At 37.3% G+C, this 24,500-nt stretch overlaps 1 protein-coding gene across 1 annotated transcript; it reads right to left on the bottom strand.

The window, feature by feature from the left end:
- Positions 1 to 6,190: 6,190 nt before the first annotated feature.
- On the bottom strand, positions 6,191 to 24,264 carry DEPDC1B (DEP domain containing 1B). The gene is made up of 11 exons (XM_079330639.1): positions 24,175 to 24,264; positions 23,514 to 23,779; positions 19,605 to 19,740; positions 17,301 to 17,428; positions 14,446 to 14,576; positions 13,503 to 13,550; positions 12,898 to 13,038; positions 9,642 to 9,808; positions 7,978 to 8,154; positions 7,123 to 7,308; positions 6,191 to 6,808 (listed from the first exon to the last, which is right to left on the bottom strand). The coding sequence occupies exons 1-11, from the start codon at positions 24,220 to 24,222 to the stop codon at positions 6,647 to 6,649; spliced, it is 1,590 nt and encodes a 529-aa protein (XP_079186765.1). The 5' UTR covers positions 24,223 to 24,264; the 3' UTR covers positions 6,191 to 6,646.
- Between the last annotated feature and the right edge of the window lie 236 nt (positions 24,265 to 24,500).

Below are 24,500 nucleotides of genomic sequence, written 5' to 3'. Positions count from 1 at the left end.
TTTTATAAAACTGCAAAAAATGCAATTCTCTAATGTCAGACAATACTGAGTGTAGAGGTCACATGAGATGAGTCACTTGATTTTATGTAACAATCTCCAATTTAGACTGTCAAAAAATACATTAGTCCCTTTGCCTCAGCATTATACCAGGAAGCCTTGTTGACTATAAAAAACTTTTTACAGACCTGTGATTTTCCAGAACACAGTCTTTCCTTCCTTTTATTCTTTTCTTTGTTACATGATCTATGTATCTTTTTGTCAGATATTTAAGCTAGAAGTAACCATGATAGAGTTTATTTTAAACCTGCACTGTTCCATATTAATGCTTCTGTTGTTACTGAACAGCCTGAAAACACTGATTAGTGTTTGCATCACCAATGATGCAAACAGATTTTTGTCTTCAGATCCTCAAAGAGAACTAACTGATATTGATTTCATGCAAAAATCCATAGGGCATCTCTCCAATATGATCCCTTGTCTATATATTTAGGCAGTTCTTAATCATTAAACACTTACTGACATTACCCAATAATAATTTTATCAAATGCTACTAAATGAAATGCTTGTTGTATCTACAATATTTGGCCATATCCTTGGCTCCATCAGTTCTTCCAAGAAATCCATAAAAAACAGGTAAGAGCTAAGTCAATTGTTAATTTACATAAATCTTCCATATAAATACGTCGCTTACATGAAATTTTCAGCAAAACCCAACATTATAAAATAAATGTGTAACTCCATCACTAAGGAAAGGAAGTTTGTCATGAAAGTTATGCCTCCATAAAGAATGAAAACAACACATTTATTAGACTTGAGCTCTACTACCGTGCTTTAGATTTTCCCACAAAAATTCTGAATCTTTTTTTTTCCATTTTGACCAGCTTTTCCATGAAACTCATCTGAAAATTTATTTGGATCATTATCAATTATCTTCTTGAAAAATAGTATATTTGACACTGTTCTACTATTATTCTGCCTTTGTCAGGATGATCAAGAGAATTTATCAGCTTTAGATACCAAAAGTAAAAAAAAAAAAAAGTAAAAAAAAAAGCAGAGAAATTGAAAATTACTGTCTGGAGCCAACACTGTTTAAATATCCTGCCTCTTTTGATTACTTTTAAAACGGACTTGACAAACATGTACCAGCTTCCTTCTTTTTAAACACACAAAATCCTCTCTTTGTCATTTAGTTTGGTAATATTAAATGTGAGTTAAGCACACAAGCAAAAACTCATGAAAAGGAAGTGGTGTCACATAATTTTACCTATTTAGTAAGTTTGTCAATTCCTTCTAGTCAGTAGAATGCAACACTCACGTTCAAAACATGATTTATATAGAAAATGAAGATGTTCTAGATGCACAACTATTCTATAAACTGAGATTCTGCAGGATAAAAAAAATCAAACTCCAAAATTGACATCTAATACAGGAGGAGATGTTGATTAAAAACATCATACTGCAAATCCTTGGAAATAGATTTGCATTAAAACCCATTTTATAGACTTTCTTCTTCTGAAAAGACTCTATCCTCCACTTCTGCTTCAAGACTAATGAATTTATGAAAATAGTGTTAATACATGACAGCTATTATAAAGTACATCAGAAGTTCAATCTCAGAGTTGTATCTGTGAGTTTATGGATTTTAAATCTAAGACATATGAGGTTATGTAGAGCTAGAATCCTAGGCTCTCAGGCAATAGGAAACTAAGAATTGTGAACAAGAAATAAACTGGTTATTTGAGTTTCAGTCTCTGTGAAAGAAAGAGATGGTCTTAGAATGTAAAACATCTTCTTATAAAAGATGGCAAAAAAAGCTATGACATATCACCACAACAAATTTAAAAGTGTGGTATCTTCTTCACTTTAGTTGCTGTTTCCATCTAGTAGAATATGAAGGCAAAATCACACAGATTTTGCATAAGTTTCCTCTGATATGAAGTAATAGCTGAAAATAATTCCAGAAATAATGTTAGTCATCAATCATTCTCTGTAGCCGTGAGTGCAAACAACTAATATCACAATCCTGGCAAATCAATCAGCTATTAAGGAGACCTCTCACAAAATATGAGTAATTAAATAATCCTCATATATTAGCAAATAAGAATGGCAGCTATCACTCAATTAAAAGCACAGGATTAGACTACACAGTTTTGCAGATGGGTAATTGTTAATTTGGAACAAGATGCATTTGTGTAAGGAAAAAGAGCAATGTTAAGCAAAGATTTGGCTCCCCTATCAAGAAAGGAAGATAAATACCATTATTTCCTCTTTGAGGAAGTGCTGGAACAAAAGCTGTGTCACTAATAACCAGTAGGTCAGGAGAGAAGTTATGCTCAAGGTGGAGTAAAGGGTGAAGGAAAACAGATTGCTCTACAGGGGTCAAAGAACACAGCAAAAAAATGAAACCAAAATCAAAACCAAACCAACCAACCAACCAGCAAACACCCCAAAAATTAAAACAAAACAAACAAGAAAACAAAAACCAAAACAAAAATCATGAACAAAAAACACCTCCTAAAAATATTTCTGCTCAAAGACCTTGCTCAAAAAGTCTAATAATACCTTGACAACTAATGGTGTTACACTAGAAACTTCAGTACTACAAAGTTAAATGTTATCCAAATTTAACAAGAATTAGCTCCTACTTACAAGCAAGACTACACCAGATGCTCCACTTAGATGACAAACATACATTTAACCAGCCCAAAAAAGCAGCAACATCTTCTGCCTTTATTGAGTCTTCCTCCTGATGTGCTTTAAAAGAATGTCTGCTACCCTCTATTTAGTGAGGGATTTCAGAACAGCCACCAAGATAAAGAGTAACAAAGTTTGGCTTGAGGGCCTCATGGTTCAAGGCAAATAAACCCAGGGGAGGCCAAGGTGTTCAGTCTTGGCAATATCAAGATAATACAGGGCTTTAACACAGAAATAAATGTTAAATTCCTGAGAAAGTAAATTCCTTAGAAAGTTAACACTGAAAGTGAAGTTTCTATTGCCTACAGTTTAGGGTTAGAGAATCTCTGTTTTTTATTTTTATCAAGCCTACAGTCTTCTCTGAAGTAGCTTTCAAGCTAAGTTTTTCTAAGCTGCACCCTGAAAGGAATAGGCAAATCTACCTAGCAAACTTTACTTTTGTGCTCCTACCCTACTCATCTTGCATATTTGCACTTGGTTCAGCTGCAAGAAGGAGACATACTCACATAACTTCTGTTATTGAAATAAGCTTTTCTAAAGTGTCTCCTAGGACAGGAGCATGGTTAAAATTCAGTTCTGTGATATTATGGCCTCAAATAAAGTTCCCTCCCTACAGTTCCTACAAGTTTTTCAAAGATACTTTGTATTTTTCACAGCCTTGGAAATTGTGAGCAAATTAACCTTTTTGGGGTTTTTTACCACAGTCATGGAACTAGATCTCTGAAACAAAAGAACAATCAATTCATAAAAAACAAACTACTTATTTGCAACTTCTCATCATGAAAACTAATCAGGAACTTTAATTGCTGTTTAAAATAGACTCAGGAAGTTTACATTTTTTTAAAGTAACAATAGGGAAAAATTCAACAGGATAGCAGAAGGCTTATTGGCAGACAGTAAGATTATTTCAAAGGGCAGATAGATTGGCTTCAACTTCTCCTCTGCAATTTAGGAAGTGATGGCAGAGATCACTTAGATGGGTTTCAACTTTTATGCAAGACTTGTTTCCAACCAGTCTTACTCATCATTATACTCCATGGATTAATGAAGTAACAAAATATATGTGAGTAGTCTAGTTATAGTCATTGACAGCAAGTAAACATACACAGAATACTACAGCACATCTAAGATTTTTTAACCCTTGAAGATATAGCACAAAAGGTTAGAAAAGGCCTCAGACCATTTTTAAAAGGAATTTTTATATTTTCTCAATATTTAGAAAGTGTACCTTTCCGTATCAAATTTGCTTAAGAAAAAGATTATTGATGTCCAAGTATTTCTGTGAGAACAGGTCATGAAAACATGTGCTATTCAATATCACAATGCCCAAGAAACAACCTAATCTATTAAAGCAACCACCTTGTAATGTACATAATGAAACTTATTGACTAGCTAGGAAGTTAGCAGGGTACAAATCCTGTCAATACTGCATTACATTTTCTACTAAAATGTCAGAAATTTGTTGAGATGTCAGCTGTCTTCTCTCTGGCATAGACTACCCTGACATTCAATAGGCTGTGAAATGCTGTTCTTCAAATCTCGACTGGATAGCATGAAATCATGACTCTAGGTACATACAGGAAAAGGACAATGCTTTAACAGATAAAAAAGTGCTCCCAGAATCAGCTGTGTAATATGTACAATCAGGTTATAGGTACACTAGATCTCATAATGCAAAACTAACCAAATCAAGAAATGCATGTAGGCTACAGTGTCACTTCAATACTTGAATTCCATTTTTAGAGGAACCTCAAGGCTTTAAATTTTTCTGACAAAGTATATTCTGTTGTCAAGCACCCAGCTTTGTACAACAATACGTAATAAGAAAATAGGGGGGAAAGGCTGCATTGCCTATCAGAATAGGTCAGCATTACATAAAGTTAATGGGATTTCAAAGGATGTTCACTCAAGCTATAATGCACCATATGATTCAGAACATTGAGAATTGGTTTTCAAAAATAAATCTGCCACGTTAGGGTCAGCAATGTTACAACTTGCCCCTGAGGCATGTTAACTGAGGTTTTTGTTAATAGATCCCTCAGGGCAGACTAGAGTGACACAACACTGAATGAATGGTGGGGTTTCTATAAATAGATAGATAGACAGACAGACATAACAGGTTGATTTTAGAATAATTTGCTTAAAATGGAAAGTACATAGTAGATTGGGTTATCTATACAGAAATACAGCAAAATAAAAGTATAGTGATTATATTTGAGAAAATATGCAAAGAAAATAAAAAAAGGATAAGAGCAGATAGTCATGAGGAAAGATATCACCACCCTATGAGACCTGATTGCTGCAATTTAGATGTCCAGGTTACAATTTTGATCCATCTGGGGCAGAGGAAATCCCTGAAACACTTTCAGGTGGGAATGCCCAGGTACTTCCCCTCAGGGAGGAGTTTTACAGTGTCTCTTGTAACTGTGTGGATCAAGTACAGTCCTCTGGGGGCAGCTCTGTTTGTCAAGCCAGAGCCCTGTTTTTTATGCCAGCATAGTTGAGCCAGTTCTGCCTTAACAGAAAGGATGAATATCCTCAGACCTAGATGTGGATGTGCCTGTATCTCTCGGGATGGGAGAGAATTTCTACTGGAGCCAGTTGTATAAGGGAAGAAATTGGCATGATAAAAACCAGTAGCCCACATTGCAGCATCTGCTTCTTGGAGGTGTTTTCCCTTACCTGTCTCAAACCCCAGCTTGCTGCTACACAAAGGCAGGTTTGCTGTGGTCATCCTCTTGTGATGGGAGCTCATGCTCTCTGCACCCAGGCTGCTCATATGCAGGTTAGAGGTTTCGTGACCACATACCCAAAAACAGTCCCCTTCCTCTGTGGCTGAGGGGTACAAACAAAGCAAAACCTGCTGCTTTTGCAAACGGACAATTGGTTGTGAGAGGAATGTTACATTTGTCTTTACAAACAAACTGTAGATCTGTTGGTAGGTAAAGTTAGCACCTATAGATAAAAGAAACAATGGGAGGGATTACACTGATTGATGAATGGAAAAAGAGATTTGCCTTTACAAACTGTAGGTTTGCTGGTAAATAAAATTGGGTAACAGAAGATGAAAGAAGCAACGGGGAGGGGGAAAACTGAATTCTACAAGAATTAAAAATTAAAAGGGAGGGTTATACATTAGAGGGGAATGTCAGGTGTCAGGCGTTCCGGGAAGTCTGTGCCTCTCGAGTACCTCAGCCAATGGGGAAAGAGAGAGGGAAAAGCGGCCGGGAAAATAGGATAAAAACGGAGGCTGCGTCCTCCAAAAATTCGAGAGATCCCAGGGGAATGCCCCATGGCCTCTCCCTTTATTCGAATAAAGCAAAAAGGACTCCTCTGTCTCCTTTTTGGACATAAACCTCTGGTGTTTGTGGGTTAATTTCCCTTACAGTTGCATCATTAACTTTTAATATTACAGTTTCTCACAAAAAGCAAAGCAAAATCCAGTGTTTCATACTTACACAAGCATGTACGGTAAGTCAATTCTTCACACTATATGTGTACTAATACAGCCTAGTTTATGCAAGACACTGATTTTCAGAGAGGAAAAAAAACTGTTGACTAGTTACAAAGAATACATTACATACAAATACATTTCAACTTTAAAATGATAGTCAAACCAAACCACAGCAAGTATACATTATCACCCACATATATAGAATAATCCCCTTGAGTGTGTGGTGGGTTTGTTTGTTTAGGTTTTTTTTGTAACTGTTTTTTTGTTGCTTGGTTTAAAGTAACAGACATTAAAAAGAAAAATCTTTACAAAAATACTGATAACGGTTCACATTACTACAACCTCAATACTCTCCTCCTCTTCGTACAGCATTTTCTCTAATTTTAGCAGTATCCCCAGTAGTTTTTTTTTGAGTAACCACATGCTGCTCAGGCTCCTTTTGCATGTGATCCATTGACAATACATTCTCTGTTCATTTGCTGATATATTTCAAACCATTTACATCCGAAAGCTTCTGGTTCTGTGAAACGGTTGAAAAGGTTTTTTTAAGGCCCACATCAGTATTGGTGGTTTCTGTTTAGTTTTTTCAGGAAATAGCATCGCTTCAGTTTCAGGGCTAGGAAATCGTACTCTGTACACTTCAGGGTAAGATTTCTGAAACTAGAAAAGTACATTAATTCAAATTAAGAATTTGTTCAAACGCATACAATAAACTATTAAAGTGAAGCTTGCATTTCTGAAACAGGGAAATTATTTGTCGAATGGACTTGCTATGTCTCTATATATAAAACTAGGCAATGTTTCTGATTTGGGTTGATTCATCCAGCATAGTTGTTCTAAATTATTATAAATCTTGAAATCCCCAAGTGTAGTCACTATTTTCAATTTCAGTATTTCTCTAGAAGAATATGTGTCTAAGACTTGATAAATCTTTTTAATTTGAAATTAGAAACTGTGGAGAAATTTTTATTTACTTGCTTGAGCTTCTTCTTTTTATCTTTGACAGATATCTCTTTATTCATTACAATTTCTTCCAACAAAGCTGCCAGTGGTTCTTGAGAGCCAGTTGCCCTTTGGTATTCAAATTCACCTGTAGTGATTTGGTGACAAAATGATGGAGGAGGAAGTGCTGCATCACTATCAGCTCCAGCATATTTTATCTGAAGATACAGTAAAAAATAAAAAAACAAAGGTAGCTATATTTTCTGCAAAACACTTGCATAAACTGGCTTAATCAATTGACCACCCCAAGACATTAAGCAGAGGAAATACTGAATAGAGACCCTAAACTGTAATTATTACCTCCAGCCCTAACTGAGTGAGTTCCAGTAAGACAAAAAACATGACACAAAGGAAGCCTGTTCAGCTCTTGAAACAAGTTTAGAGTTTTCCAGCAGAATATAGATAAAAGAACTAAAAATCATCATTGAACAAGAACAAAATAGGTATCAGGAAACAGAAAGACGAAAAAACTGAGCAAGTAAGGATTGTTCTAAAGAAAAAAAATGTCAGAACATTAATGGAAACACTTTATAATCATTCCATCTTCTTCACCACCACAAATATAGTTTGTCCGTTCCATGGGAAGATAATGCTGACAAACAGGAAAATATATTCGAGAGTTCTTGTCTCTAAACAAATTCAAGATTTGTTTAACTTCATTCAAGCATGTAGTTATGGTTGAATACCAGCAGTCAAAATTAATTAGCTCTTCAAGAGCTAACAGAGGCAGAACAAAGTCTTTTAAGAACTGTTGATCTGCAGAGAAGAAAGGATAAATTCAATCTAGAAACAGAGAGACATAAAAGGTTTTTTCACTAGATACTTACTTGGACTCTCTGGAGATGTACGACATGATCCTCTATGGAAGACTTTAAAGCAGAAGGAACACTTAAGATCTCTTGATAATTATCCATGAGAAAAGATACTAGTTTAGCAGCAAGAAGTTCATCCAAGTCTATCTCATCCTTTGAGCAGAGAATACAATGGGAAAACACCTGAACTATCTGAGAAAAAAAATCACATCATTATCATGTATTTTTGTGTTTGGGAGTGAGGAGCAGAGAATCAGGCTACATTTAAAAACTGATCTTTTAGACCAAATATTTAAACATCACAATATTTACTATACTTAAAATATTTCAATATTAAAAAAGAAATATTATGTACAGTCACATTTTGCAAGTGCCCTGAAGATTGCTCCTGTGCCTCATACAGATAGTCCAATCCTGACTTTAGATATGGAATGGATGAATTACATTTTATTCTCAAGACTTTGTCAAATAGCCACTCTATGAGGCTATTTAAAGAGGGCATATGTATTTAGAGATTCTTTTTTTTTTAATAACACAGAAATTTAATAGAAATTAGGCACCAGAGGTAAAACTTAATACAACTATTCTGAAATCATCAAATCAAGTTTCAGGTCCAGTTAACTTTGTGTAGTCTTGTGCTCAAGTGCTTGGTCACAAGAGTTTCGATTTGTGCACCAGTCACTTGTAACATTAAAATCACAGAAGGCAATAAAGATTTCTGTCATGTACCATATACCACATTGCTGAATTAAAACTTACTACAAAATACTTAGACTTTAAGGATTCACTTCTAAAAACATTTCAATTACAACAATATTTTTAAAGAAAGACCACTCACAGGAAATTATAACTTTGGCAGTAAACAAAATTATTATTTTAATCAATTACTATTCAGAGTTCACTACAAACTTAATTGCCGTGGAGCACATTTAGATTTGTGCATGCTACCATAGGATTTTTACAGAATGGCTCTGCAGCTTAATTTTTCATTGCACTTAATTTTCAAAGACTTTTAAATTAACCAAAATGAATACATGTTGTTAGCTAGTTGGAACTGTTAAGTTATGCCTAATAACTTTGTAATTAGGTGTTGTAAACATCAGTGTAGTGATACAGTGATATCACATATCACTATGGTCCTACAAAAGAAGCATTAGCAAAAACTGGAGGTTACTTTAAGAGACTTCTGTGTGTGGTGAAAAAAACACAACTACTGAAACAAACAGCTGGGATTTTAATTTTTTTGAATGGCTGAAAACAGATAAATCAGAACATTCAGTTCCATGTTTCTAGCTATGACTGAAACAGGCAGTCTTTTTCATTCACATTGCAGTAATAAAGAACAGAGACCTCATCTGCTTTTTTTATTAGTTGATTTTGCTTGGTTTTGGGAGTTGTTTATTTGTTTGTGCTTTTTTTCTACTCAGTAGAGAAATCAGTGGTGATGTAATCTTGAAAGATAAGGAAACCTCTAAATTCTGAACAAGTTCTTTGTGTGCTCACAAATTACCATGAAATTCTACTTTATTCAAATGCAGATTAGCTTTCCAAATAGCTGGGATAGAAAGCTGGTTCCTTTAACATGCAAACTGTATTTTGTTCATACTCTCCAGTAAGAATCTTTAATCTGTGCTGCTCCAAAAGCCTATTTGGATCTTTTACCTTACACTTATACCTACCAAAGTTCTGGTCCTCATTGATTCAGAAAGAGGTGGCAAATCCTGGTTTAGACTAATTCTTGCCATCATTCTCACCAACAACTGTAGTCTTTTTCTATTTTCTGGTGGCAGTAGGAGACAAGATATCTGAAGAGCTTCTACAGCCTTGCTGGGTTTTTGCAGCAATCCTGGTGTATAAGAGATCAGAAAGTTGGGGAACATTCTTAGTTATATATTTCCATAACATTTAACATAAAATTTCTAAATCTAACTCCCAAAATTCCTTTCTTACTCATTCAAGATTGCCTTAGATCTCCACTTCCCAAGGAGACTAGAAAGATATCACTAGAACTGGACAACTAGGACTTGTTTAAGTTTTTAGAAGATTTTCTTCTGATGTACTGGAAGACATTGATAGTCAAAACTAACAATTCTAGATATTAGAATACATGAAAAATTACACCACTTTGTTTCATCCTTTGCTCTTTTGTTACCTTAGCACTAAACACAACTCAATGGTACACACAGATACAGCAACCATGCTAAATAATATGTTAAATCTGTGGCAACAACCAGAGGGAAAGAAAATGTGCTTATGCATCAGTGACAGCTATAACAATATCAACATGTGCCTCACACCTATAGATATTAAGTCTATATCTAACTGTCCTTACAACTCCTGAGAAACATTCCAGATAGCATAGTAGAGATATTTGAAAAATGGACAGGACCAGTAGAAAGTAGTTTAGGCACCTATAGAAAACCACCAAAATATCATCTTATCTTATTTTAGGTTCATAAAGCTCAGCCAAGGATTTTGTCTAAACAGCACTAGTATCAGAACAAAAGTCAGGAAACAAAATATCTGCATTACTGAGATCTAGCTGGAATTTCTGTTAGAAAAGGAACAAGGAAGAAAACACAGACTTTTTTTTCCATAGGACTATAGAAGCTGTAAGAGATCCCTGGAGATTATACAGACTTCTCCACATGCTCAGGGGAGGTTTATCACAGGAAGGTGCCCAGGACTATGTACTGTCAGGTTTTGAACAGCTCCAAAGACAGACCTTCCACAGCCTATCTGGTCAACTACTTCCACTGTTTGATCGCCTTCCTATTAAAATGCTATTCCTTTGAATATTCTATTCTGTGCTTCTGTTCCTGCCCATTGACTCTTGCCCTGTCATTGGGTATCACCAACAGAAGCCTTGCTCCTTCTTTACTCCTTCCATACCAATCTTTTATACGGATTATTTAGATTCTCTCTGAGCCTTCTCCTCTCCAAACTAAACAGTCTCCCTTACCATTCTCTTCCCACACAACATAGGTTCCAAGACTTTAATAATTTTCAGTTTGCTTCACTGGACTTACTGACAAATGCTGAGGAAACGTCACTCTCAACCTACCAGCAATGCATTTTATGCAGTTAGGGATGCTGCTGATATTCTTCGCCTCAAGGGCACACTGCGGGCTCATGGTCACATTAGTGCCCACTAACACTTCCAAGACCTTCTCAGCAAAGCTGCTTTCAAATCAGTCACCCCCAGCATTTACTGGTGCATGGGATTATTCCTCCCTAGGAGAGGGCTTGACACTTCTCTGAACTTTATGATTCCTCTTTACCCATTTCCGCAGCCAGTTGAGGTCACCCTGGATGGCACTACAAGCCCCTGTTGCATGAGCTACTCCTCCCCATTTTAGTTATTTGCATGCTTGTTTAGGGCACTGTGCCCTTGTTCAGGACAGAATGGTGTTACCATCCTGGTCATTAACAAAGTGTTAATCATTACTGGCCACACTACCAGCCCTGAGGGGCTCCCCACTGACTGCATCCAGCCAGACTTTGTCCCACAGACCACGACCCTCTGAGCCCATCAAATGCACCAATTTCTGAGTTGACCTCACTACCCACCTATCCAGCCTGTGGCTCCTCAGGTTGCCTATAAGGATGCAGGAAGATGCAGGAAGACCTCTGGAAAGCTTTACTACTCTCAACATAAACAGTATTCACTGCGATCCCCTCATCCACCATTTTGGTCAACATGTAAAACATGGAAATTGTTTCTTATTGAAAAAGAAGTGTGGGGTAGGTAGGGCATTCCAAGAGGAGGGGTAAAGCTCTGAAGTTCATTTTCATAGTAAAGCTTTTTCTAATCTCAAACGAAGATTTAGCAAGCATATTAATGCATATGTTTAGAAGAGTAAGGAATGATTCCATATCAACGCTCTACTTTTTTTTAAAGAGACCACAAAATTGATGTTTGACTTCTTGAAACATTGAACAATTTTCATTGATTTCCACATACACACTGGCATGAAATCTTTCTTCTAATTTTACTTTTATGAAATACTGTGAAACAAGCTAGTAAAACCCAAAAGATGTGAAAAACAATGGAAAAGCAGACAGAAAGAGTATGAAAGCAGAAGAATAAGTTTTAAAGATAAACAGGAGCTGTCTAAGAAAAATAAGTCAGAAACTGAACCATATTCAGTATGAAGCAAGACTGACAAATCACGACGTATAAAAATACTAAATTCCAGAAACAAAATTATTGTTATTCTATATTCCTTTCTCATCTCAGTAGTTTACTCAGAACAGTGTTGGTCACAAAGAAGCCCAAAAATCTGACCTGCTACAAAGTGGGCTTACTTGTTTTACTTACTCAATTGTTCTTTCTGAAATTTGATTACATAAAATGTAATTAAATATTTTCTTATTTACTGTGTTTCAGCAAGCCATCTATAGCATCAGAAATAACAATTCTAATACCCCCAAAAAGTTCTAGTTAATAAATAAACCGTTTAAAGCACTACATTAGTTAATATAATTGCTCAATTTAAGCAACAAGGTATTTCAATTCCTTTCAAATGTTGTATTTCCAGGGTTAAAAACAGTGCTTAAAGCCCTAATCCTTTATAATCTAGACTTCAGTCAAGCAATCTCTAAAAGCTTATGAGAGTTTTTAAGATATTTAAGCATTTGTAAAAAAAGAAAAAGCTGTTAAAATCCATCTGTTGGGTGCTGAGCAATGAACAGTGGCCTTTAATATTATAAAGACAAGCAATGAAAGATTTTTGAACTTATGTGATCAAAAAGACACAAAAAATAAAACCAGTGTGTGATATGAAATAAATTTAAATATTAAACGTTTCTCTCTGCAGAATGGAAAGGACGGGTCCTGAAGAATTCATCTGTGATAGTATTTAAGTAAGGTAAAATAACTCCAGGAAATTAACTCTTAAGAATAGTTTTGTCATTACATCCCAAACTACTTACCTAACACACTAACAAAAATATCAAAAAAATTAAATGTGAGAAGGGGCTCTTTCATCTGGCCAAAGTAGTCCACTATAGTTTTGAAGACATCTCTTTCAAAGCCTGAGTAAGTAGGCTGCTTCAGATCTGAACAGCTGGGCCCTACAAAGAACAAAATCAATAAAAATCAAAACAAAAACAAGCAAAAAAGAGACAGAACACTGATTTTCAGCCACCAAGTGGACCAGTGTATTCTAATCCAGCCCATTAAAATGGATCGTTAGAGAAAAAGAAAAAAAAAAAAAAAGATTCATTCTTTAAAATAAATGAAATTTTATTGATCTGCTACTGGACTGATCTATTCCCAATATGTCTAGTGAAGATAAACAGCAGAGGAAAAGCATTAATAGAATAGTTAAATCTTCCTATAATTCATTTAAATAAGCTGCACTGGAAGGAGAATACACGCTGACAGATCTTTTCCAATTTTCTTTTACAAAATCATCATTAAAAAAGACTAAAAGTGAATATAAACAGGATTTAATAAAGTGGTGACAGTCAGTTCAATTTAATTTTTGGGGGTTGGGTTGTTTGTGGAATATTCTTCCCCTTCTGAATTTACTTACAATTTGCCAGACATTTCATTGCAGATAATATCCAATGAGGTAGTTCCTCTGCACAGGAAAGAAACAGAAAATAAAAGGAGAAAAAAAGGAAAAAAAAAAAAAAAAAAGAAAAATATTCAACTGTTAGAGAAAAGCAAAGCTGACGACACTTTAACATGCTCCTCCTGTGCAGTAAATCAAGTGACTCCAGAGGCAGGCAATATGTTAATGTAGGATCTAGCTTGAATTACACCTATATTTCAGTATCATTACTGCTTTCATGGTTACACATTCTGCCATTGCAGCTCTATCAGCAAAACAGGTCATATCATACATCTTTAACCTACTAGACTAAACTAGTTCTAGATACAGCCTTCCCCAGTGCTATACAGTGAAGTGTTTACTGTTTCAACATCATATTTAATTACAAATCTTATGAAAAACATGGTGGCAATAATACTGTGATATATCAGAGGAGCAAAGATTCTTTTTTTCTCTGATGTGCAAAACACAGTTTTAAACACAGTGCAATCTTCAAAACACATTGACTGAAAACTCAAAACTCTCTCAATGTACATTCTGGCTCTCTCACAATTTTTAACACGTTTTTTCTTCATGTAAACACTCCAGTCCAGGTAGTTAAAAGGATAGGGCCAAGAAAGTTACCTTGAAGTGATTAATATCCCTACATTTATAAGTAAAAAGTCATTGTTGTTTTATATTCATTTTTAAACCCTACAAAAGCCAGAATATGTTTAAGAGTGTAAATATGGAATAAACTCTGATTCTTACTATTGGGATATCAGAGGAGAACAATAGCATTTTATTTTTGTAAGAACTTTAGTTTTTACAGATGTGGTCACACAGTATAAAGGTGCAACAGGTTAATGCAGATTAGAACGAATACTTAAATTCCAGTAGATTACAATATAAAAAATTAAATGAAAATTTCTAAAATACTCACTTGATTTGTCCTCTAAAGTAACAATGCCTTGCTTATTGACATTATATACATTTTGAACTATATGTTTTGAATTCACAAGTTTTGTGTCTAACACTTCATCCAGAGAATCCAAACCCAAGACCTTTTGTAATCTGCAAAAATACATAAACATACAGCTCATACACCATCTAATCTGGAAAAAGCAAACATGAAGTATTAGGATACAATTTGGAAAAAAAAAAAAGAGACCTTCATTTCATAGAGAATATCTCCAGTTGGATGACAGCTATAATGATAATTCAGTGCAACTCCTATTCCCCACAGAACTGCCTAGATTTATAGAATATCCTAAATTGGAAGGGATCCACAAAGATCAACTCCTGCCTCTTCACAGCACAATCACAAAAATTATACCACATGCTTGAGAGCATAGTCCAAACGCCTCTTGAACTCTGTCAGGCTTTGTGCTATGACCACGTCCCTGGGAAGCCTGTTCCAGTGCCCAATCACCCTCTGGATGAGGACTCTTTTCCTAATATCCAACCTAAACCTCCCCTGACAACTTCAGGCTGTTACTTCAGTCCTGTCACTGGCTACCAGAGAAAAGACCAGTGTATTCTCCTCCACTTCCCATTACAGATTGCACTGCAATGTTCCCTCAGCCTTTTATTCTCTAAATTAAAGAAGCCAGAAGATCTCAACCACTCCTTGTGTCCCCTCTCTAGACACTTCACAATCTTCATAGCCCTAAGAAAGTTTTGGTTTAGTACCTAGAAAAAGTTTAGTAGTTTTAATACCTAAAACTATACCATATAACTAAAAGCACTGCCAACATGCTCCTTGAACTCTGTCAGGCTTGGTGCTGTGACTACTTCCCCAGGGAGGCAGTTCCAGTGCCCAATCACCCTCTGAGTGAAGAACCTTATCCTAATGGAGAAAAGGAGTCTGAATTTCCCCAGGCACCACTTGATTCCACATCCTTGTGTCCTATTGCTGGTCACCAGAGATCTTACACATCTCCCCCCACTGCCTCTCTGGAAGTTGTAGGCTGCATTGAGGTCACCCCTCAGCTCTCTCAAAACTTTTGGTGACTCTGCAGCTCTTTGCTCTATCCAAATGTCACTGCAGGCCCTATCTACCCTTGAAGGAGCACAAAGTTCCTTCTAACCTAGTATTATGGACAAACAATGTACATTTGATTCCTACATCCATATAATTTATTAAAACAGGAAAGAGCACTGGCCCTAGAATTCAACCCTAAAGAGCCTCACTGATGACTGCTCACCAGAAAAAAACACATTTACTACAATCCTTTGTACCTGACCCATGAGGCAGCTGCTAACCCAACAATCTCAGGGACTTATCAAGCTGCATGATGGACAGTTTTCCTAGGAGATTGTGAGAGACAGTATTTAGCTTTAAGCAAAGTATAAAGCTTTGCTTAAATATGAAACGACCACATCAACTGGCTTCCCTTGGTTAACTAGGTGGGCGATCTTGTAATAAAAGAAAATTTAATTGATTACACAGTATTTTCTCCTTCTGAACTGTGCTGGCTATGACCAAGAATTGCATGTGTCTCAAACTTTTTTTTTATTAACTCCCATAACAACCTTTTCAATAATTTTACAGGCACTGAAGTCATACTGGCAGGTCTGTAATTAACAGAGTCTTTGCTTTCTAAAAATTGAGAAAATATTTACCAGCTTCCAGACAACAGGGGCCTCTCCAGACTCCCAAGATAAATTAAAAAAAAAAAAAAAAATTAGAGAGATTCTGCAAAAACTTCATCCAGTACCCTGGGATGAATCTCATTGGGCTTCATAGATCTAAGCACATTCAGCTGGAGCAGAAAGTTTCAAACAAATTCAGAGTCAGTTGTGAGTCTCCCCACCCCCACAGTCATACTCTTCCAAGAGCTGTGGGAATGTCAATTGTCAATGTCGAATATCAATTATCAAACTTTTAGAGGCCAGAACTTCCTGTCAGGTAAATGCTATTGCACCCTGATCAAGCTGTCAAGGTTTTCAGCATCCTACCACACAATCTGCTGTGCCAACCCTGTTTGCCCAGCAGGTCTTTTGGTTGCTAGAAACTCCATGGGGGCTTTAAGTGAAGGCGAGGCTTGGCCACCACTGGCCCTGGTCTCACTTGACCAGGTTCTGTCAGCTGCTACCATGGGTCTCTCTATTCCCCTGAAGTTTCCTTGGTTCAGGAAACCTAGGAGTACCTATGCACTAAAGCCCTCTGCTGCCCATCATGCTGTCACCAAAACTGCTCACCTCAGCACTGAGTGTGTTTCATGCAGATAATGTGCTAGGTTTCCACTGAAGTGATCAGTAGTAAGACCTCAACTATGCTGTTAATATCAGCTAGCGTATATTTTTTTTCCCTCTGAAGAAATAGTCCAAAGCAATCACTTTAACTTTGTATAATAACTTCCTTTTGAATATAGTAAAGAATATATGAATCTCAAAGCTTCAGCACTCAATTAGCTACTCAATTTATCTCATACAAAATATTGTACACGACATTGAAAGGTTTCATAGCACTTCTACGTAAGTGCTTTTATTTCCTAGCAACAAGAAAAAGAGACAGAAAAAAAAGTGATTAAACAAAACAAAACCCACACAACAAAGACTTGTATAAAAGCAAAGTCAAAAGTTAAAAGGTACTAAGCACAGTAAAGTTTTTTTGCAGGCTTTATTTGCTGAATTTGCTAGCCAAATAACAAATGGTAGAGTTAGTCTAGACACCGTGGCTTTGCCACGAAAAGTAAGTGAGTGAAATTACAAGTGTTACCACAGAAGACAGACAAGACTATTACTTACTACACAGTTTTACTATAACAGCAAATGACTCATAAGTATACTCACCGTGATAAAGTCATGGATTTCCATATGTCTTCTATATTTGTTTGTGTTAGCTCTCTGCGCAACACAAGTTTGCATGCTGGTACTTCCCCAATAGCTATGCTGTGTCGCTTGTACCACATCTCAGAGTTCTGAAATCAGAAAAAAAACCTCTCCTCATTAACTGATGATTTTTCAAGTGTAAAACAGTATAAAAGATTTATAATACAGAATTGCAAATGTTCCTAAATTCCAGTGAAGTCTTCAGGATGCAAGTAAGTACTTCAGAGAAATTAAACATTTTCTTAATCTTGCAGACACATTTTTTCTCAATTCCATAACGTGGTGAAAAATTATGCTGAAAATTAAGTGTGTCAGAATAGCCATTAAAGTTCAAGAGTCAATAGCCTTGAATCCTATGTTCAGCTCTTACCTGTGATTAAAATCAGTTCATGCACCATTTTAAGATTAAACATCAGTTTATAGAAAAGTTATTGGAGAATTATGAGATACCAAAGAATTTGAAAAAATTAATCCTTGTTCAGTATATACTGAAAATATTGAAACATTAAGTTCAATAACAGGTTCTATATATAAAGAAAGAGCAAATCACTACATCTGAAGGCACCCATCAGATGGAATCCACCATTCTAACAGTGCAATGTAAAGCTGAGAATGCAGGAGACCACTATCCCTTATGCAACCTTCACGTGCAAGCTTGATTCTTGAAGACTGTCATCAAGGTATCAATGGGTGGACATACTTTGCAGCTTGTATCAGCAGCATCCTTTTCAAGGCAAAACTCCTAATCATTCCAGTTCTTTGATTTACACTACAGACCAGTACTAAAGCACATTACGAGTATTCTTTGTGATCACAACCAAACCACAAAATGTACTCCAGGAATGCACTTAAATATTCCAAGCACTAACTGTCCTTCATTCCATGGCAGACTAGACTAGAGCTAGTTGGAAGAAAATAGAACCCTCTGAAATTAAGGGTCTGGTCTTCCACATCACTATTTCATGACACAGATCCCTGCTCATCAATCCACACACAGACACTAAGTGCTCAGATTGATGCTGAAGCTATTCAAGGTACCATCATTTTCAGCTGTCTACTTCAGCATTCCAGTGGAAACTAGACCTAATTATAAAAGAGGTAGCAGAAATAAGGTTGTACCTTTGCCTCACAGTCCACCATATTAATCCAAACTGCCAATGGAAGAAATTTTGAGCTGTGCCAAACTGTATGCTGTCGCATCTGAGTCAGATGCAAAGGCAGACTTTTGTTAATTCTTATCAGGCCAGGATGCTTGCTTGGAAATTTAGAGCACACTTGGAGGCTGCAACACACTACACCTCCAACAGATACTTGCTCAGTAACTAAAATAATCTATTGTCTTTACTTGTCTTTGGCACCATCTTTTCTTCTATTTTAATCTTCTACCTACTATTGAAGTTCTAAGAACCATGTTTTTCCTCTTTAGTACCTTGTACATGAAGAGTGGACTTGATTTGTACACAATGAATTGTAAATTTGGAATAACCATTCATTCAGAACATTTAAAAGTCCATCAAAATGGTAGGAGCTGTTTTTCCAAATAGACTGAGATTCATCAAGAAACCTAAAGTCAGAGTCCTGCTAAGTAATGAAAAGGCTAAAATCATCAAAGAAATCCTGAATTCACAAATTATGAGAACACACACAAATAACATACACTGAAGGAAGAGCTTAGAATATATATAGCTCCAGAAGCCTAGACTTTTACTATATCCAGGTGAACAGAGCTGATACAATTTTGGGTCACTAATAAAAACAAGTATTTTTCAACAACATTACAAAAGGCGGGATCAATCCAGAGAAGCATGAGGTAGGATGATTTTCCAAGCTTACAAAAGACAACTAAAAAATCAGGACCACTTTTTAGCCAAAACACATTCCTAATGAAAAAGGAAATAGAGTCAGTAACAGTCTTATAGCAGCTAGGAACAATGCAGTACTGCATATACATGAAGCATCCAAATGAGAGTTGCAGTGTGACTATTTTGTCCTGTAATATAATAAACCCCCTACTGGAATTAGAGCAAACTGGAATAAAATATAAGAAAACACACCCATGAGGAACTCAAATTGCTTAGGACATTGTAATGTGTAAAAAATCTTACTTCTCCAGCAAATGGTAAGAAAAGCTTCACAAAAGTTTAAAATAAAAGTATTTTGCATTTAATTTTATAACAAGCATTTTGTGACACAGCATAGAGGTCATCAGTTCAGTTTTGCTTTCCAAATATGGTTTGCTGGGGGAAATAAAACTGGGTGCCTTACCATTGTGACAGATTTCACTGGGATGTGCTCTTGAGAAGGGCCAGTCTTCGGTTCATTCCAGTCTGGAAATTTAATTACTTCCTTTCCACATGAAGGTTTCTTTGGATATGACTTCAGTGGTGAGGAAGGAGGAAATCTACAATTAGAGAACATTTTTAAAGTCTCTGAATGCCAACCTAATCCCTATTTACCAATGCAAAACTGTAGTCAGCCTTCTCATGCAAAAGTACAGCAAATGCCTTGGACATTCGTAGTCCAACTTAGACTGGTGTTACATGATATGCAAAACATTGTGGAGTGTCTTGTTTGACCTCCAGCAGCTGCTCCAGAACAGTTCAGGTCCTTTGTACCTCCCATGACATAGCTGAGCCTTGGGTGAATGTCTGATATCCCAGCACATCTCATATAGCAGTAGCTGTCTTTACATAGACAATAACATAGGTCTTCACTACAAGGTATTGATTCTGCTGTAAAAGCTGTGGGTCTGTTTTCCCCCATGTCAAGTGCATTGTTAGCATGCATTTCCTAAAGCAAAGCTAAATACCTAAGTTGCATGACCAACACTCAGATTTAGTTAGAGTGCATGCAAGTGTCTACATAAAAGTTTTGCCCACATTACCAGTTTCTTCTGCGTTTACATGCTTTCTGTGCGAAGATCATATCCTGCAGTTCTTTTCTGGAGTCTTTTCAGTTGGTTTTGCGGGTAACTATTTGACTTCTTAAGGCATTTCAAGAAGTGCCTTGAAGAAATTAGCAGAAACAAGCCCTAAACCAGCCCTTGTAGAAAAGAAGGAAAACAATCTATCCAGCTTGACCAGCACTAAATTATTGCTAAGGTTAGGTCAGAGCATGTAAAAAGGAACTAATGACAGCACTTCAGAAAGACAAATTAGTTAGATGGCAACATCTTTTCGGCTTAAGCCTCACTCACTCTTTTAAATCTGAATGCAAAAGACAGGTAACTCCATGACTTTGCAACAAAGAGCTTGTACACTGCTGGATAGCATGCATACGGTATTCTACCAGAAAACACACTTGAGAAATCCTCAAGTTTCTCCAAAATGTCGCCTCAACCTATAAAGACACTTAAAACATTTAATAAGTTTTTAATTTATATTTGTACTGCAGTTTAGTTAGTCCAGTACTGTTACACTGAATGGTTAAACACACTGATTGTTTTGACCACATACACTGAGCACATTCCACAGTGCTGTTCAACAGCGCATCCATAATACAGAGATAGCACTTCTGTCAGACAAACCCTCAGAACCAGCAGCAAGCATTTCACTCTAATCTTGCAAGATTTACTCTGTTTTTAAAGGTGACTCAGACCAGATGGCAGATGCTCAGCTGTTGTGTGTTCTCAACCATTTTTCAGATATTCATTATTTCTTCAGAGTTTAATTTTAAAATAAAACATACCCACATATCTGCAGCCTTTTTCTTTTGCCTTACACTATTCTCAGTAGTTTTCTGTTTCTTCTCCAGTTCTTCACAATTTTAAGCTTTGTGTCATTTGCTGTCCTGATTCACAACCAATCAGTAAAAGAATAAGTTCTCACAGGCAGAAAAAGGAGGTGCATCCCCCTTTCTCAGGTAGCATTACAAGTTCTAGATGTAGAAGGACTAATGGCACTCAAAGTGAAGGACTGAGGAGCACACCAAGGCTGACACATCAAGGTCAGAACTGGTTATAGCAACTGGTTATATAATACTAGCAACACTAGTGTTTTATAAAAAGAGATATCTGTTTGTGTCCAGAACAAAGGATACAAAACAAGATCAACTAACAGTGATGTTCTGATGAGTTTCTGACAGGTATTGCTGCTGAATTCCCAAAAGATTGTTATCACTACAGGATATTATTCTTGTAATAGAATGGCTTGGATTAAAAAAAAAAAAAAAAAGTGTAAAGCCCAATAGCTTCCAAAACAGTAACTAACTTCTCATCCATTTGTAGACTCAACCGAGCCAGTAGGTCAAGACACATTGACAAGTCTTTGCTATTTTTAGAAATCACATTAGATCTTATCTTCACATTTAATATTTGCCAAATATTCTCACACAAACCAACTTTTGGCAATATTTCTTTTGCATACTCTGGGGACGAACAAGAGCAGACAAGTACACTTATATGTGAGGTTAATGAATGACACAACTGTGTAGAACAGTGTGCAGCTACAGCATGCTAACTCATACATTTATACAGAAGGTATGAAGCATGTAAGTATCTCCAAAGTAAGCATTGTCAGTAGAATTGACTGATACCACTACCACCATTAGCACTGCGAGGAGAAAAAGAAACGTATTTTACAAGCAGCATTAGGAAAGTCCACCAGAGGGAGCTGCCAGGACATTGAATACATGACTAAAATAGGCTGGAAAAACATTGTTTAGCTACTTTATAGGAGAGACGCATGGTTGGATACTTAAAGCTGCGAGTAATGTATATAGATTATTTATGTATCAAGCCCAATGAGGAAAAGCTGACTGCAGTTCAAGATGCATGAAAGGTATGCACGTTTAACTGAAAAAAGTTCAATTAGTAACTTAGTTATTTTTTCAGTGGGAGAGGCAGAAAGAACATCACAGCAGAATATATAATGAAAGAGATCTGTTGTCCAATAGCAGATCAGTAGGCAGAGCACGTGGAAAATTAAAAGAACAGAAATATTTCGCCCAGTCAACTTCCACAGACTGCAGCCCAGTAAAGTCATGACTGAAAATACAAAGAAATAAAAGAACAAAATAATTTGAACATATACTCATGCTTATGCAAAATAACCAAAAAACCCTACAGCCACACAAACACGACAAAACCAAACCAAAGAAATATAGCATAACACCTGCAGTTAATTGCAGTTAATCCCATCTTAAACATTTGACAAGAATTAAGCCCCAGAAATAAAAAACTGAAGATCAACAGAGCAAAATAAAAAATTGACTTAATACATATGAAGTGGGAATTCAGTACTATCCATTCCCCCAAAGAGAATATTAAGAAATCATTACCTTGAAATTAATATGTAACACTTGAGTATGTAATAATAGCTGTAATAAGTAGAAGCATAAACATATTGCTAGCCTATTTTCCCTAATGTTTTGCATAACAAGAACTCCCATTCCCTCGAAAGAAGGCTCACCATGATACAAGTCAGAAATCTATACTTGAAGTAATGGTTATCTCTATAATACTTCTGCACCAAACAGGACATTACGAGATGGTACGAATTCAGAACCTGCAACTTCTGTCCACCCAAACCTTAACTGAGGTCACAAGAGGTCAAAGAATCCAGCCCAGTAATGCTAAGCTTTCATTACAAAGAAATTTCTTCTCCTCTGTTAACAAGCCATCAGCTGAGATGCTCAGCAGGGATAAATAAGCAACCGTCCTTAAGGATAAACAAATAAAGCTTTGCCTCTTGTCCAAGGAGCAGAAAAAAAAGTCACATCATAAACGTCTTCGATTCAGAAGGCCTTTCTCTTCTCTCAGAAGTGGAGACAGCAACCAAAATAGTCAGGGGGTTGGGTTGAAGGACGATTGGAGGTGGATGGCCAATGGCATTCTCACTCCCACCTGTGTATCTTAGTACGTACTCTCCCAGCAGCAACAAACCTGATGTCTGCCACCAGCAATTGGAATACCTTGTGAAAGCTGCAAAAGCTTTTGTTGATATGCAAAGAATGTAACTGAACAGAAGTGACCTTCAAGAATACTTCAAAACAGACAAGAAAACTGAAGGCAAACATTAAATCATGGCAGTTACTCGTTACTAAGTTAATTAAAGTCTTTAAAAGGGAAACACGTTAACCCCTTTTCAGAGGCGTTCTACAAAAGCACTTGTGAGACATAAGCAAGAGTAATTACACCCTGTTTACAAAAAAACCTGTCACCATATACAAGCTTACCGATATAAATGGCCATCATCTTCAAAGTCCTCTTTTCCCCACCTTCCTTTAATATCTTCGATAACATGATTTTTCAGGAATTTTTTTAGCAGCTTGACCGTTTGATCGCGAGTCACTTCTGGGCCAAAGTTTTGGTTCGAGCCAAGCAGCTCATGCAAACAGTCCACTGCCTCCGAGGCTTTGAAGCAACGCTCGTAGCTCTTGAAACGACAGCGATGCTTCCGTAAGGGCATCCCAGCTCGGAAGAGCTCGATTATCTCGTTCCACTGGGAAAGAACAAAGCCAATCATTACAAGAGCTCTTCTCCCAGGTTTTCCTGCGGCCAGGACGCAGTCAGTTCTGCAAGCCGAACTACACATCTTTTTGGCCATCTGCGCTCACAAGAACAGGATCAAAACTGTCGAGACCCGAGAACAGGTTTAGGAGGCTAAGATACTTAGAGCCCCATACTACCTGCGGATCTACCGATACGACTCTAGCCTCCTTTAGGTTTTACCGGAACAAAAGACTGAACCTGCCGCTTCGTCCGGCCGGCCTTTGCCCCGCACCAGCCCCGGGCGCCCCCGCATCGCAGAGACGAGGCCTGAGAGCACCGGCCGGCACCCAGGAGGCCCGAGGCGCGGGCGGGCGGCGGTGTCCGGGATGGCGGCGGGACACTCACCAAGCGGGTGGCGCGGTACGGCCCGGGCCCCACCAGCCGCGGCTCCATGGGCGCGGCCGCGCCGGCTCCGCGCCGCGTTTGAATCCGGCCGGGCGCCTCCGCCTTCGCCCATTGGGTGGCGGGCGCGTCACGTGATGGGTCAGCACCGTCCTTGATTGGCGGAGACGGTGCGGCCGCGCTGAGGGGAGGGTCGGAAGCCGAGCGCGCGAGGGGCGCAGTGGGTGGTGCTGTGAGTGACGCTGTGGGGCCCTTGGGTGATGCTGTGGGGGGCTCAGAGGGTGGCGCTGTATATGGCCCTGTGGGAGCCCTGTGGATGATGCTGTGGG

The sequence above is a fragment of the Erithacus rubecula genome, assembly GCF_903797595.1.
Source record: "Erithacus rubecula genome assembly, chromosome: Z".
NCBI classification, from domain to species: domain Eukaryota; kingdom Metazoa; phylum Chordata; class Aves; order Passeriformes; family Muscicapidae; genus Erithacus; species Erithacus rubecula.
Note: the sequence above shows the minus strand (reverse complement) of the source record. Positions and strands in the feature narration are given on the sequence as shown.

Excerpts from the sequence above, each read along its gene's own strand:
- DEPDC1B (XM_079330639.1), bottom strand. The coding sequence starts at position 24,222 with ATGGAGCCGCGGCTGGTGGGGCCCGGGCCGTACCGCGCCACCCGCTTG. Across the intron at positions 17,429-19,604 it reads CAGTGAAATCTGTCACAATG|AACTCTGAGATGTGGTACAA; the intron begins GTAAGGCACCCA and ends TTCTGATTTCAG. Across the intron at positions 13,551-14,445 it reads TACTTTAGAGGACAAATCAA|AGGAACTACCTCATTGGATA; the intron begins GTGAGTATTTTA and ends TTTCCTGTGCAG.